At 36.3% G+C, this 14,135-nt stretch overlaps 1 protein-coding gene across 1 annotated transcript; it reads right to left on the bottom strand.

The window, feature by feature from the left end:
- Positions 1-1,652: 1,652 nt before the first annotated feature.
- LOC110326300 (olfactory receptor 150-like) lies at positions 1,653-2,627 on the bottom strand. The gene has a single exon (XM_021204607.1). It carries the CDS (start codon positions 2,586-2,588, stop codon positions 1,653-1,655), a length of 936 nt encoding a protein of 311 aa, XP_021060266.1. The 5' UTR covers positions 2,589-2,627.
- Between the last annotated feature and the right edge of the window lie 11,508 nt (positions 2,628-14,135).

Below are 14,135 nucleotides of genomic sequence, written 5' to 3'. Positions count from 1 at the left end.
GCTTCAAAAGGTTAGGATATGCCTAGTCCTGCTGGGATGAGATGTTCCAGGGTAGTATCCCATGGGGAGGGGTTACCCCTTCTCTGAAGAAAATGTGAGGGGTATTAGGAGAGACACCTGTGGAGGCTTGACTGAGAAGAGAGGAGGGAGGGAGGGCTGTAACTGAGGTGTTAAGTGAATAAAAATTAAAATATTATCAAAAGCACAGTATACACAATGAAGAGAAAATTATAAAATAGTAACAAGATAAGATGAATGATTGAGTGTGATAATATCCTCTAGAATTGGAAATCCTTGCAACAAAGGGAACAGCGATTGCAGTAAGCAGCAGCTGAGAAAATGGGAAAATGTCTTTTTAAGATATACATTCTGAAAGAGGATTATGATCTAGATTATACTAAGATCTAAAATAAAAATTATTGATGGGGCAGGAGAGACGGCCCAACATTTAAGAGCACTGGATATTCTTCCGGAGGTCCTAGTTCAAATCCAAGCAACCACATGGTGGCTCATAACCATCTGTAATGGGATCTTCTGGTGTATGTGCAGAGAGCAATAGTGTACTCATACATATAAATAAATAATAATAATCTTTTTTTTTAAAGAAAGGCAAAAACTTAAAAATAAAATAAAAATCATCCTAAAAACAAACAACTAAATTAAAAACGTTCTTTTCACCTGAACCAAGAAATCTCAAAAGAAATAATTAAAGTGGGGAAGAAATATTTAACAAACAGTTCAATATCCAAAGCCATCAGGAAAATGCCAATTGAAAAGTACTTTGAATGCCGGGCGTGGTGGCGCACACCTTTAATCCCAGCACTCGGGAGGCAGAGGCAGGCGGATTTCTGAGTTCGAGGCCAGCCTGGTCTACAAAGTGAGTTCCAGGACAGCCAGAGCTAGACAGAGAAACCTTGTCTTGAAAAACCAAAAAAAAAAAAGAAAAAAAAAAGTACTTTGAGATTTCATGTTACTCCAGTTACCATCACAAACAACTGACAGTAAAAGCTGACAAGGAACATTGAAAGAGGATTTTTTTTTTTAATACATACTTGTGATGGTAGTGCAGATTATTTCAACCACTATGTAAATCAGAGTGGAGGGTCCTTCAGAAGTTTGAATTTTACCTACCATGTGACTCAGCTATACCATTCCTAGGCACATGTCCAATCTATATACTAGGAGAGACAGAACTTATTTGTTTTTGTAGTATTATCTCTGGTAGTGTTATTATGCTCCCATGTATAAGGTTACACTATGTATGACTTTACAAATGCTGGCTATATAGACTATTGAGATAATCAAGAATTTGGGGCCAAATGTATTTAATCTGTGTTATAAGATAAATATATTTCACATAAAAGAAACCCTGTTCTAGATACATAAGACAGAATCATTCAAAAGAAGGCTTTTGAGAGTTTCACAAACTGACTAGTGTCACACATGCTATGATGAGCACATGGTTCTCTATATCCCAGGTAGAATTTGTCCTTCACATGTCCCATTGACTAAAACTGTCCTGCCCTAGGCAATATTAAAACAAACAGTGATGTCAATAATTACACATCATGTAGCTATACTCAGCCCTTTCTACTTTTTGGTACCTCTCTAAACATGAATGTTAGTAAAGAAATAACAGTCTTTTTTTTTTTTTATAAGGAAAACTTTCTTTCAAAGAATTTACTTAGAGCAACTTTGACATCCTTATTTCTCAGGCTGTAGATCAAGGGATTCAGCATGGGCACAACAATGGTATAAAACACAGAAGACACTTTCCTTTGGTCCATGGAGCTGACTGATGATGGCTGCAGGTACATGAATGCGAGGGAACCAAAGAAGATAGCAACAGCTGATATGTGTGAGCTGCAGGTGCTGAAAGCTTTGGACCTGCCTTCTGTGGATTTAATCCGGAGGATGCTGGCTATGATGAAGATGTAAGAGCTTACAATAGTCAGAATGGGAACAAAGATGTTAAAAACACTTAAACATAATAGTACTACTTCATTAATAAAAGTATCAGAACAGTGGAGTTCCAGTAGTGGAAAAAGATCACAGAAGTAATGATTTACTACATTTGCCTTACAGAAATGCACTCTTAACATGCAGATTGTGTGAATTGTGGAAACAATCAAAGCTATACTATATACTCCAACTATCATCCAGGAACAGACTTGAGAAGACATCACAACATTGTAAAGCAAGGGGTTACAGATGGCAACATAGCGGTCATATGCCATTACAGCTAACATGTGACACTCTGCAATACCAAAAATAATGAAAATGTAGAGCTGAGTCATGCATTCAGGATAGGAGATGATGTTCTTCACTGTCACAAAGTTCACCAACATTTTGGGAATAATGACAGTGGACTGGCAGAAGTCAATGAAGGACAGGCTGTTGAGAAAATAATACATAGGTGTGTGCAGTTGAGAACTGAAAAATATCAGGGCGATCATGCCCAGATTCCCCACCACTGTGGCCACATAGATTGCTAGAAAGAGGAGGAAGAGGGGCAGCTGCAGCTCTGGTTTGTGTGTTAACCCAGCCAGGATGAACTCAGTCACTTCTGAAAGATTTCCTTGTAACATTTTCTTCTCTGGGTTCTATGTTGAAAGAGACAAAACTGAAACAAGTATCTAGTATTTTACCATATCCTGAGGTATGTAACAGAATGCAAGCTTTCATTTTGGTAGGCTATTCAATTTTCTGACAGATAATTTTAAATTTTAGAATCTGAAATACTGGACTGCTTAACACATGTCAGTTATAGTTAAAGATAAGTTACTTCTGTCTGTGAGTATATTTTTTGCTATGAGAGTGTTAGGACTTATTCCACGGACAATGAAAGAGTGATCAGACACATTCAGTGGAGTCTGCTAAGGAGTGTCCATGACTCATTTGTCCTGGTCCCCATCACTATATAGAGAAATACATTTTTTCTATGTTAAAATAAGAGCAGGATTCACACAAAGGCAAAAGACTACCACAGACATCCACAATTGTTGCTATACTTAATAGTGGCAACCTAAAACCTTTCTCCATAAGGCAATGAACCATGTAAGTTGTACTTTCATCAACATAACAGAACCGTAAGGTAATCCTGTGGAAACTTGAAATCAAAAGGGATCTGAATTTGAACATAATGAAATTACGTGTATATGTATATGGATTTTTTTTTTTTTTTTTTTTTTTTGGTTTTTCAAGACAGGGTTTCTCTGTATAGCCCTGGCTGACCTGGAACTCACTTTGTAGACCAGGTTGGTCTTGAACTCAGAAGTCTTCCTGCCTCTACCTCCTGAGTGCTGGGATTAAAGGCATGTTCCACCACACCTGGCCATGGATTAACTTTTTATACATAAAATTAGAAGAAATCCTTAAGAAAATAGCATGGTAATTTATTTAAGAGGCTTTCATAGACTGAGAACAAAGATCATTAAGAAAACTCAGAAAACATAAAAAAAAATCACTTGAAATATCATGAAAAGTATTAAAACATTTAAGAATAAATTAAAGAAATATAAAACATTGCACTTGAAATTATCAACTTTGTTGAAAATCTAAATCATTACATACATGGAAAAACATCCCATATTCATGAACCACAAGATTCACCCTTGTGAAATGGCAATACTTCCCAAACTGGTCTAAAAGTTCAGTGTAATGCTAATGAAAATCCAAGGTACTTTCATTACCAATACCAATATACTGATCATATAATATTCACTGAAATCCAATGTGACTGGGTATGCTCAGAACAAATCTGGAAATGAATAACATTTGATGTTGCAAGATTCCTCATTTGAAAACATTCCAATTATCTCATAACACAGGTATGCCATGAACTGTAAGCACACTATCAATCTGTAAATAAACTCTATATCTTTATGTTGTTGACGTTATGCATTTCATAAAAATTCAATGGAGGAAGACTATTTTCCAACCAATGGATAAATAGATGAAGTTATATAATAAAATACATTTCTACTTTTCATAATAAGAGACATGGATGATATCACTAAATATAATAGCTAAACATAACAACATTTGAAAAACTACAACAGTAGATCTTCGTGCGCAAGAAATTTGTGATAGATTCCTGGATAAGTTGGCATAATCAGAGAGTATAACATAAAAATTATTATTTAAGAATAATTAAAATTAAAAATAGCTTCTGCCTTAAAGGATACCCTAGATTTATGAAAAATAAAACATCTCAGTATTATATCTTAGGGAGTATAGAATTAAAGAACTTTTATGACTTATGGTTTAAGAATAAAAATAATCCAGATTAAAAATAGCCACATAATTTGAATAATGACCCTTCTATTTGAGATAGATAATTCACCAATAAACACCTGAAAATATGTATCATCATTAATTATTAGAAACATGTAAATAAAAACCAAAGTGAAACAAAATTTCACATTGATTGGAGGGGTTACTATAAAATGGTAACTGTTGGATTCTGAGACACAGTGCTCCATACCCAAATACCACTGGGAGACAGATTCCCAGGAGTGCGGACACACCTGTGAGCATATGTAAGACTACCACCTCTACTCAGAGGGACCCATGTGGAGCCCTCAGGACACAGGAACTGAGGAGCAGTGTGGGATAGGATCCTTCCAGGTTCCTTTTGTGCTCTGAGCTGATCCTGTGCTATAGCACCAGGAACTGACCCCGTGCTACAGCTCTCAATACCAAATACAGCTAGGAGAAAGTTGGATCCCCAGGAGTACTGACATGCTTGTGAGCACAGGTAAGACCACCACTTCTTAAATCCTGTCCCAAGAAGGACATGCCCAGAACTATCATGGCGCAATAACCTAGGAACACCCAGGGATTGTTCTGGTTTCATTCTGTACCACAGTGCTGACCCTGTGCCACAGTTGTCCATACCCGAATTCTTCCCAGAGAGAACTGGTCTCCCAGGAGTTCTGACACACTGGCTTTAAGGAGGGACAAGCCACAGTCAGACACAGCAAGAAGAGCTAACACCAGAAATAACCAGATGGCCAGAGGCAAGAAGAAGAATATAAGCAACAGAAACCAAGGCTACTTAGCATTATCAGAACCCAGTTCTCCCTTCACAGTTAGCCCTGGTTACCTCAAACAACCAGAATAGCAAGACTTTGATTTAAAATCACATCTTATGATGAGAGAGGACTTTAAGAAGGACATAAATAACACCCTTAAAGAAATACAGGAGAACACAAGTAAACAGCTTGAAGTCTTTAAAGAGAAAACAGAAAAATCATTTAAAGAATTGCAGGACAACACAACCAAACTTGTGAAGGAACTGAGCAAAACCATCCAGGATCTACAAATGAAATAGAAACAAAACAATCACAAAGGGAGACAACTCTGGAGATAGAAAACCTTGGAATGAGATTAGGAATCACAGATGAAAACATCACAAACAAAATACAAGTGATAGAAGAGAGAATCTCAGGTGCAGAAGATAACATAGAAAACATTAACACAACAGTCAAAGAAAATGAAAAATGCAAAGCTTCTAACCTAAAACATGCAGGAAATCTAGGACACAATGAGAGGACCAAAGGATCTCTTCTATACCTAAGTATAATAGGTATAGAAGAGAGTGACAATTGCCAATATAAAGGGCCAGTAAATATCTTCAACAAAATTGTAGAAGAAAACTTCCCTAACCTACAGAAAGAGATGTTCATAAACATATAAGAAGTCTACAGAACTCCAAATAGATTGGACCAGAAAAGTAATTCCTCCTATCACATAAAAGTCAAAACACCAAATACAAAAAAATCAAAGAAAGAATATTATAAGCAGTAATGGAAAAAGGTCAATTAACATATAAAGGCACAACTATCAGAATTATACCTGATTTCTCAACAGAGACTATGAAAGCATTAAGATCCTGGACAGATGTCATACAGACACTAAGAGAGCACAAATGCCAGCCCAGGCTACTATACCCAGGAAAACTCTCAATAACCATAGATGGAGAAAGGAAGATATTCCATGACAAAGCCAAGTTTACACAATATTTTTCCACAAATCCAGCCCAACAAAGGATAATAGATGGAAAACATCAACAAAAGGATGGAAACTACACCCTAGAAAAAGCAAGAAAGAAATCTTTAAACAAACCCAAAAGAATATAGCTACACAAACATAAAAATAACATCAAAAATAATGGGAAACAACAACCGCTATTCCTTCATATCTCTTAATATCAATGAACTCAATTCCCCACTAATAAGGCATAGACTAAAAGACTGGATACATAAACAGGACCCAGCATTTTCCCGCATACAGGAAATGCACCCTAGGGACAAAGACAGAGACTACTTCAGAGTAAAGGTCTATAAAACCATTCTCCAAGCAAATGGTCACTAGAAACAATCTGGAGTACTCATTCTAATATCCAATAAAACCAACATTCAAACAAAAGTTATCAAAAAGGATAAGGAAGCACACTTCATACTCATCAAAGAAAAAATTCTATCAAGAAGAGCTCTCAATTCTGAACATTTATGCTCCAAATTTAAGGGCATTCACATTCATGAAAGTAACTTTACTAAAGCTCTAAGAATTCACTGTACCTCACACAATAATAGTGGGAGACTTCAACACCCTACCCTCATCAATGAACTGTTCATAGAAACAGAAACTAAACAGAGAAACAGTAAAATTAATGGAAGTTATGGACAAAATGGATTTAACAGGTATCTATAGAACATTTCATCCTAAAACAAAAGAATATACCTTCTTTTCAGCACCTCATGGTACTTTTTCCAAAACTGACCATATAATCTGTCACAAAACAGGTCTCAACAAATNCAAGAAGNATGAAATAATCCCATGTACCCTATTAGATCACAACAGACTAAGACTGGTCTTCAATAGCAACAGAAACAGTGAAACCCATATACACATAGAAGCTGAACAATGGCCTACTGAATAAGCTGAACAATGTCCTACTTGGTCAAGGAAGACATAAAGAAAGAAATTAAAGACTTTTTAGAATTTAATGAAAATGAAGGTACAACATACCCAAATGTATGTAATACAATGAAAACAGTACTAAGAGGAAAACTCAAATCTTTGAGTTCCTCAAAAAGAAATTGGGGAGAGTATACAATAGCAGCTTAACATAGCACCTTTAAGCTCTAGAACAAAAGAAGCACATCCTCCCAAGAGGAGGAGATAGCAGGAAATAATCAAACTCAGGGTTGAAAATGACCAAATTGAAACAAAAAGAACTATACAAAAAATCAATAAAACCAGTCCCTGGTTCTTTGAGAAAACCAACAAGAGAGATAAACCCTTATCCACACTAACCAGACACGGACAGTATCCAAATTAACAAAATCAGAAATAAAAAATGAGATTTAACAACAGAGTCTGAGTAAATCCAAAAAAAAATCATCAGGTCCTACTACAAAAGCCTATACTCAACAAAACTGGAAAATCTGAATGGGATGGGCAATTTTCTAGAAAGATATCAAATATCATAATTAAATCAGGATCAGATAAACAATCTAAACAATCCCATAACCCCTAAAGAAATAAAAGCAGTCATTAAATGTCTCCCAACCAAAAACTGTCCAGGACCAAATGGGTTTAGTGCAGAATTCTATCAGTCCTTCAAAAACACCTAATACTGTTCAAATTATTCCACAAAACAGAAACAGTGGGAACACTATCTAATTTGTTCTATGAAGCCAAAGTATGCTTGTACCTAAACCACACAAAGACCCAACAAAGATAGAGAATTTCCGACTAATTTCCCTTATGAATATCGATGCAAAAATATTCAAAAAAATTTCTCGCAAACCTATTCCAAGAACACATCAAAATATTTATCTATCATGATCAAGTATGCTTCATGCCAGTGGTGCAGGGATGGCTCAATATATGGAAATCCATGAATGTAATCCACTACTTAAACAAACTCAAAGAAAAAAAAAACCACATGATCTTTCTATTAGACGCTTAGAAAGCATTTGACAAAATTCAACATCCATTCATGGTAAAAGACTAAAGAGAGAAACTTGAAGCATTCCCACTAAAATCAGGGACTCAATAAGGCTGCTCGCTATATTTCTACCTGTTCCTATTTAGTACCCAAAGTCCTAGTCAGAGCAATTAGCCAACAAATGGAGGTCAAAGGGATACAAATTTGAAAAGAAGAAGTCATAATATCACTATTTGCAGATGATATGATACTATACATAAGTGACCCCAAAAATTCCACCAGGAAACTGCTAAACTTGACAATCAACTTCAGCAAAGTTGCTAGACATAAAATTAACTAAAAAAAAAAAAAAAAAAGTAGCCTTCCTCTGACCTAAAGATAAATAGGATGAGAAGGAAATTAAGGAAACAACACCCTTCACAATAGTCACAAACAATATTACATACCTTGGTGTGACTCTATGCTAGAGGAAGATTTGTATGACAAGAAATCAAGTCTCTGAAGAAACAAATCAAAGAAGACATCAGAAGATGGGGTCTTCCAAGCTCATGAATTATCAGGATTAATTTATTAAAAATGTCCAACTTGCCAAAAGCAATCTACAAATTCAATGCAATCCCCATCAAAATTGCAAGTCGATTCTTCATAGAGTTAGAAAGAGCAATTTGCAAATTCGCTTAGAATAACAAAAAAAAAACCCAAAAAACAAAAAACAAACAAACAAACAAAAAACCAGGATAGTGAAAAAATATTCTCAACAATAAAAGAACTTCTTGGGGATTCACCATCCCTGACCTCAAGCTGAAATACAGAGCAATAGTGATAAAAACTGCATGGTTTTGGTACGGGGACAGGCAAGAAGATCAATGGAATAGAATTGAAGTCCCAGAAATGAAACAACACACCTATGGTTACTTGATCTTTGACCTCGGAGTTAAAACCATCCAGTGGAAAAAAGACAGCATTTTCAACAAATGGTGCTGGCTCAACTGGTGGTCTACATGTAGAAGAGGGCAAATTCGTCCACTCTTGACACCCTGTACAAAGCTCAAGTCCAAGTAGATTAAGGACCTCCACATTAAATCATATACACTGAATTTAATAGAAGAGAAAGTCAGGAAAAGCCTTGAACACATGGGCACAGGGGAATAACTCCTAAACAGAACACTAATGGCTTATGCCTTAGATGAAGAATCGACCATTGGGGCTTCATAAAATTGCAAAGCTTCTGTAAGGCAGAGGACACAGTCAATAAGACAAAATGGCAACCAACAACTTGGGAAAATATCTTTAGCAACCATACATCTGATGGAGGGCTAATATCAAATATATACAAAGAACACAAGAAGTTAGATGCCAGAAAAGCAAATAACCCTTTTAAAAATGAGGAACAGAGAATTCTCAACTGAGGAAACTCAAATGACTGATAAGCACCTAAAGAAATGTTCAACATCCACAGTCATCAGGTTAATAAAAAATTGAAACAACCTTGAGTTTCCACTTCACACCAATCCGAATGGCTAATATCAAAAACTGGGGTGACAGCAGATGCTGGCAAGAATGTGGAGAAGGAGGAACACTCCTCCATTTCTGGTGGGATTGCAAGCTGGCACAACCACTGTGGCAATCAGTCTGGTGGTTCCTCAGAATACTGGACATAGTACTACATGAGAAAACAGCTATACCACTCCTGGGCATATACCCAGAAGATGCTCCAACATGTAATAAGGACATGTGATGGACTGTATTCGAGCAGTCTTATTTATAATAGCCAGAAGCTGGAAATAACCCAGATGTCCTTCAACAGAAGAATGGTTACAGAAAATGTGATATATTTACACAACGGAATACTACTCAGCTATTAAGAACAATGACTTCATTAAATTTGCAGGCAAATGGATGGAACTTGAAAATATCCGGAGTGAAGTAATTCTGTCACAAAAGAACACACAGGGTATGCACTCACTGGTAAGTGGGTATTAGTCCAATATTTTGAAATACCCAAGATTCAATTTATAGACTATATGAAGCCCAAGAAGAAGGAAGACCAAAATACGGACGGTTCAATGCTTCTTAGAACGGGGAACAAAATACTCACAGGAGGAAATATGGAGACAAAGTGTAGAGCAGAGTCTGGAGGAAAGGTCATCAAGAGACTACCCCACATGAGGATCTATCTTATATACAGTCACCAAACCTGTATGCTATCATGAATGCTGGAAAGTCCTTGCTGATGGGAGCCTTATATGGCTGTCTACTGTGAGGCCCTTCCAGAGCGTGACAAATACAGAGTTTGGACTGAGTGTGGGGTCCCAAATAGAGGAGTTGGAGAAGGGACTGAATGAGCTGAGGCAGTTTGCAGCCTTATGTGGCAAGCAACAGTGTGCCATAAGCATCTGGCCAGACCTCTCAGGGTTCCTGGGGACTTGACCACCAACCAAAGAGTACACATTGAGGGACCCATGGCTCCGGCCATATAAGTGTCTGAGGATGGCCTGTTTGGATATCAGTGAGAGGAGAGGCCCTTGGGCCTGAGGGTGTTTGATGCCCCAGTATAGGGGAATGCTAGGGCTGGGAGAGAGGAGTGGGAGGATGGGGGAACACCCTTATAGAGGCAGGGTAGTGGGGATGGGATAAGGGTTATCTGCAGGGGAGACCTGGAAAGTGGAAAACATTTGAAATGTAAATAAAGAAAATATCCAACAAAAAAGTTTAAAAAAATAAATAAAAATGAAGAAGGAAAAAATTGCAAGTGTTGGAAAAGATGAGAGTAAATTATTCATATTACTGGTGGGGTTTTAAAATACCACAAAATTTTCAGAAAATGGAGATCTTTTGAAAAGGTAAAGCAAATAATCATTTCAAGTGGAACTTAAGTACTTGAGACAAATTTTTTTTTAACACTTTTTTTTTATTATTATTATTTTCTTTATTTACATTTCAAATGCTATCCCGAAAGTTTCCCATACCCCTCCCCCCACCTCTGTTCCCCTACCCACCCACTCCAACTACTTGGCCCAGGCCTTGCCTTGTGCTAGGTCATATGGAGTTTGGAAGACCAAGGAGCCTCTATTCCCACTGATGGCCGATTAGGTCATCTTCTGCTGCAAATGCAGCTAGAAACACAAACCCAGGGGGTACTGGTTAGTTCCTGTTGTTGTTCCACCTACAGGGTTGCAGCCCCCTTCAGGTACTTGGGTACTTTCTCTAGTTCCTCCATTGGGGACCCTGAGACAAATTTATAAGACTAGAAAACTCACTGACACAAAAGTCACACAAAAGACTCTGGAGTAGTACTGCTTGCAATATGCAAGGCTGGATGGAACAGACTTACTGCCCCATAATTGTTTTCTACTATTTCTCCAGCTGGCTATGTCCTGTACCAAAAAAGCATTCCCATTCTGGACCAATTCTGTATTTTTGTAGAAAAGCTTAAGAATGCCTAGTGATCTCTATTGCTAACTTAAAGTCAAACTCAGAGGTGATAGTATATTAATTTTCACAAAATATGGTTTATGTATTTTAGCAGTTATTAGTTTTGTCTTTATTAACGATAATCATGACTGCCTAAACATGAGCGGAAAATGGAAAACAATACTAGACATGTTAGGTGGACTGAGGAAAGACATGAGGCTTCAACTCTACACAAAAACAAGGACAGGCACCTAAGAAATTCTGAGAATGGGAGAAATAGTTTTATCCAGAGAAGAGCACACCAATTTTTATAATGGTATAATTGTAGATTATGTAATATAAAATTATATTATTACAACATATAAATGTATTATAATTTTAAAATTATAAACATAAATGGATATGTTATATTACAATCATAATAAATAATGAATGTTTTAAAAGGTAATGAGCTTCGTGTTCACATGGTTCTGTCTTCCCTGAAATACATGTATTTGAAATGTATTCCTCAGAAAAGGGCATACCCAACATTAAATGGTCAGCCCTGAAAATGTAGATACAGGTAACATTGCACCGAGTAGTTGTATTTATGCATATATATTTATATAGATGAAGATAATATAGCAATAAATGAGAAAAGAAGCCATGGATTTGAGAGAAAGCAATGAGGACTTTATTGGAGAACTTGGAGGGAGGAAAGGAATGGGAAAAAGACACAATTATATTAGAGTGTCNGNAAGTAAAAGAATCAAAAGGAAAGATATTGACCATCCACACATACTTTGTCTCCCAGAATTCATATATTGAATTTTTGTTTTGTAAATAGGAACTTGCTGAGATGTGTGTACTTTAAAGGACATTAGTAATAGGTTCATTGATTAGTATATCCATGTAAGTATGTTCACTATCTGTTGTAGTTTGCTTTTTTCTTGCTGTGATAAAATACCATTTTAGTTTATTTTTGTTTAGGTCATAGTACACCATTGAGGAAAGTTAAGGCAGAAACAGAAGCAGGAACTGAAGAAAAACAACGGCAGGATACTGTTTATTGGCTTGTGTACTGATAAGTGTTTATCTGGCTTTCTTATAGAACCCGGGGCTACTACTGTCCAGAGAAGGTCCTCTCCAAGGTGGGCTGGGCCTTCACACACTTATTCACCTAGCAAACAATCTTTCATAGACCTTGCTACAGGTTAATATTTCCAAGATCAATTTTTCTACTCAATTGAATTTTCTTCTTCCCAAATGACTCTAGAATGTTTTAAATTGATAGTAAGAATTAACTAGACTCTCCACACTGTGTAAACTGAACACATAAATGCACCACTATTAAAGCACAACTTTTCCACTCTTTGTCCTCAAAATCTCAGGTTAATATCATAATATGAATAATCACATAAATTTTAAATTCTCCCAGTCTATAAATAACTTAACACCTTAAAATCCAAGATCTCTTTAACTGTTCAAAGTTTCCTAACTATAGTCACCTGAAAAATTAAAAACTAATAAGTACTTTCTTATTTTAACGGTGAAGAACTGAGGCATTGAAACAATCATACGTAAGCAAATATAAATCCACACTCCACATGTATAAATCTTCTGGCTCAGTGTTCAACATCTGGAACCCATTCACGCTTTCAGTGCAACCAAAACATCAGTCATCCTACCTCTCCAGCCGTTCATCCACAGAACACACAGCTTTAAAGAAAATCAGTCCAGGAACTCAAGAAGGAACCTAAAGGAGTTCCCTAAGTTATGTGTTACAGACTCCTTCTGTGTAAAACTCAGTCTACTTATTTTAAAATTATTTCTTTATTGAGAATATATATAATATATATCATGACAATATCTCATAATGTATATATCATGATAGTTATGAGATTATCCTGAAGATCATCTGACATTCTGATATTAAAAGATTTCAATAAAGATGAGAAATGAAAGTTAGGCCCTTACCATTGTTCTATATGGAGACTTCCATCCCAGTACATGTGATTTCTTGTCAAGCACTCATTAAAAGAAATATATCTTCATGTTGTTGGAGTGAGTAGTCTAAAATAAAATCTTCTGACTCATTTTTATTCTTGAAATAAGAAGAGAAATGTTATGTTCTGAGCATTTTTTGTTACTATTATAAATCCAATATCAGCTGGGCAGTGGTGGCACATACCATTAATCCCAGCACTTGGGAGGCAGAGCAAGGTTGATTTCTGAGTTTGAGGCCAGCCTAGTCTACAGAGTGAGTTCCAGGACAGCCAGTTCTATACAGAGAATCCCTGTCTGGAAAAACTCAAAAAAGAAAAAAAAATCCAATATCATGAATCCTCTCCTGTCTTCCAAAGGCACTTACAAGACTAATAACATTTTCACAGAGACTTTTGAAATATAACAGCCATCATAAACATGTATAGAAGGAAACTCCCGAAGGATTTTTTTTCCTACTGGGATGAGAAGCTCATGGGCAAATGTGATTAATATTTCTGGTATCATACTTTGGATGATACTTTCATTTTGCTTCCCCTGAGGATAATTCTTTGTGTCTGCAAATAGTATCAATTATTNTCTTTGGAGTCAGATACTGAATTCTCATGTCATGATTGTAGGATGACTCCATGGCAACTTCCCATCTGAAGATAATCTCTGAAGTATATGAGGACATTTTCACTGCTTGTCTTCTGCCCTGGTTTACTTTATTCTCTGAAATAAATAATAATTTGNAGTCATTATAAAATGTTGTCTCTCATATGTTCTTATATTATTT

The sequence above is a fragment of the Mus pahari genome, chromosome 1 (assembly GCF_900095145.1).
Source record: "Mus pahari chromosome 1, PAHARI_EIJ_v1.1, whole genome shotgun sequence".
Taxonomy (NCBI): domain Eukaryota; kingdom Metazoa; phylum Chordata; class Mammalia; order Rodentia; family Muridae; genus Mus; species Mus pahari.
This window is presented reverse-complemented; position numbering and strand designations above follow the sequence as displayed.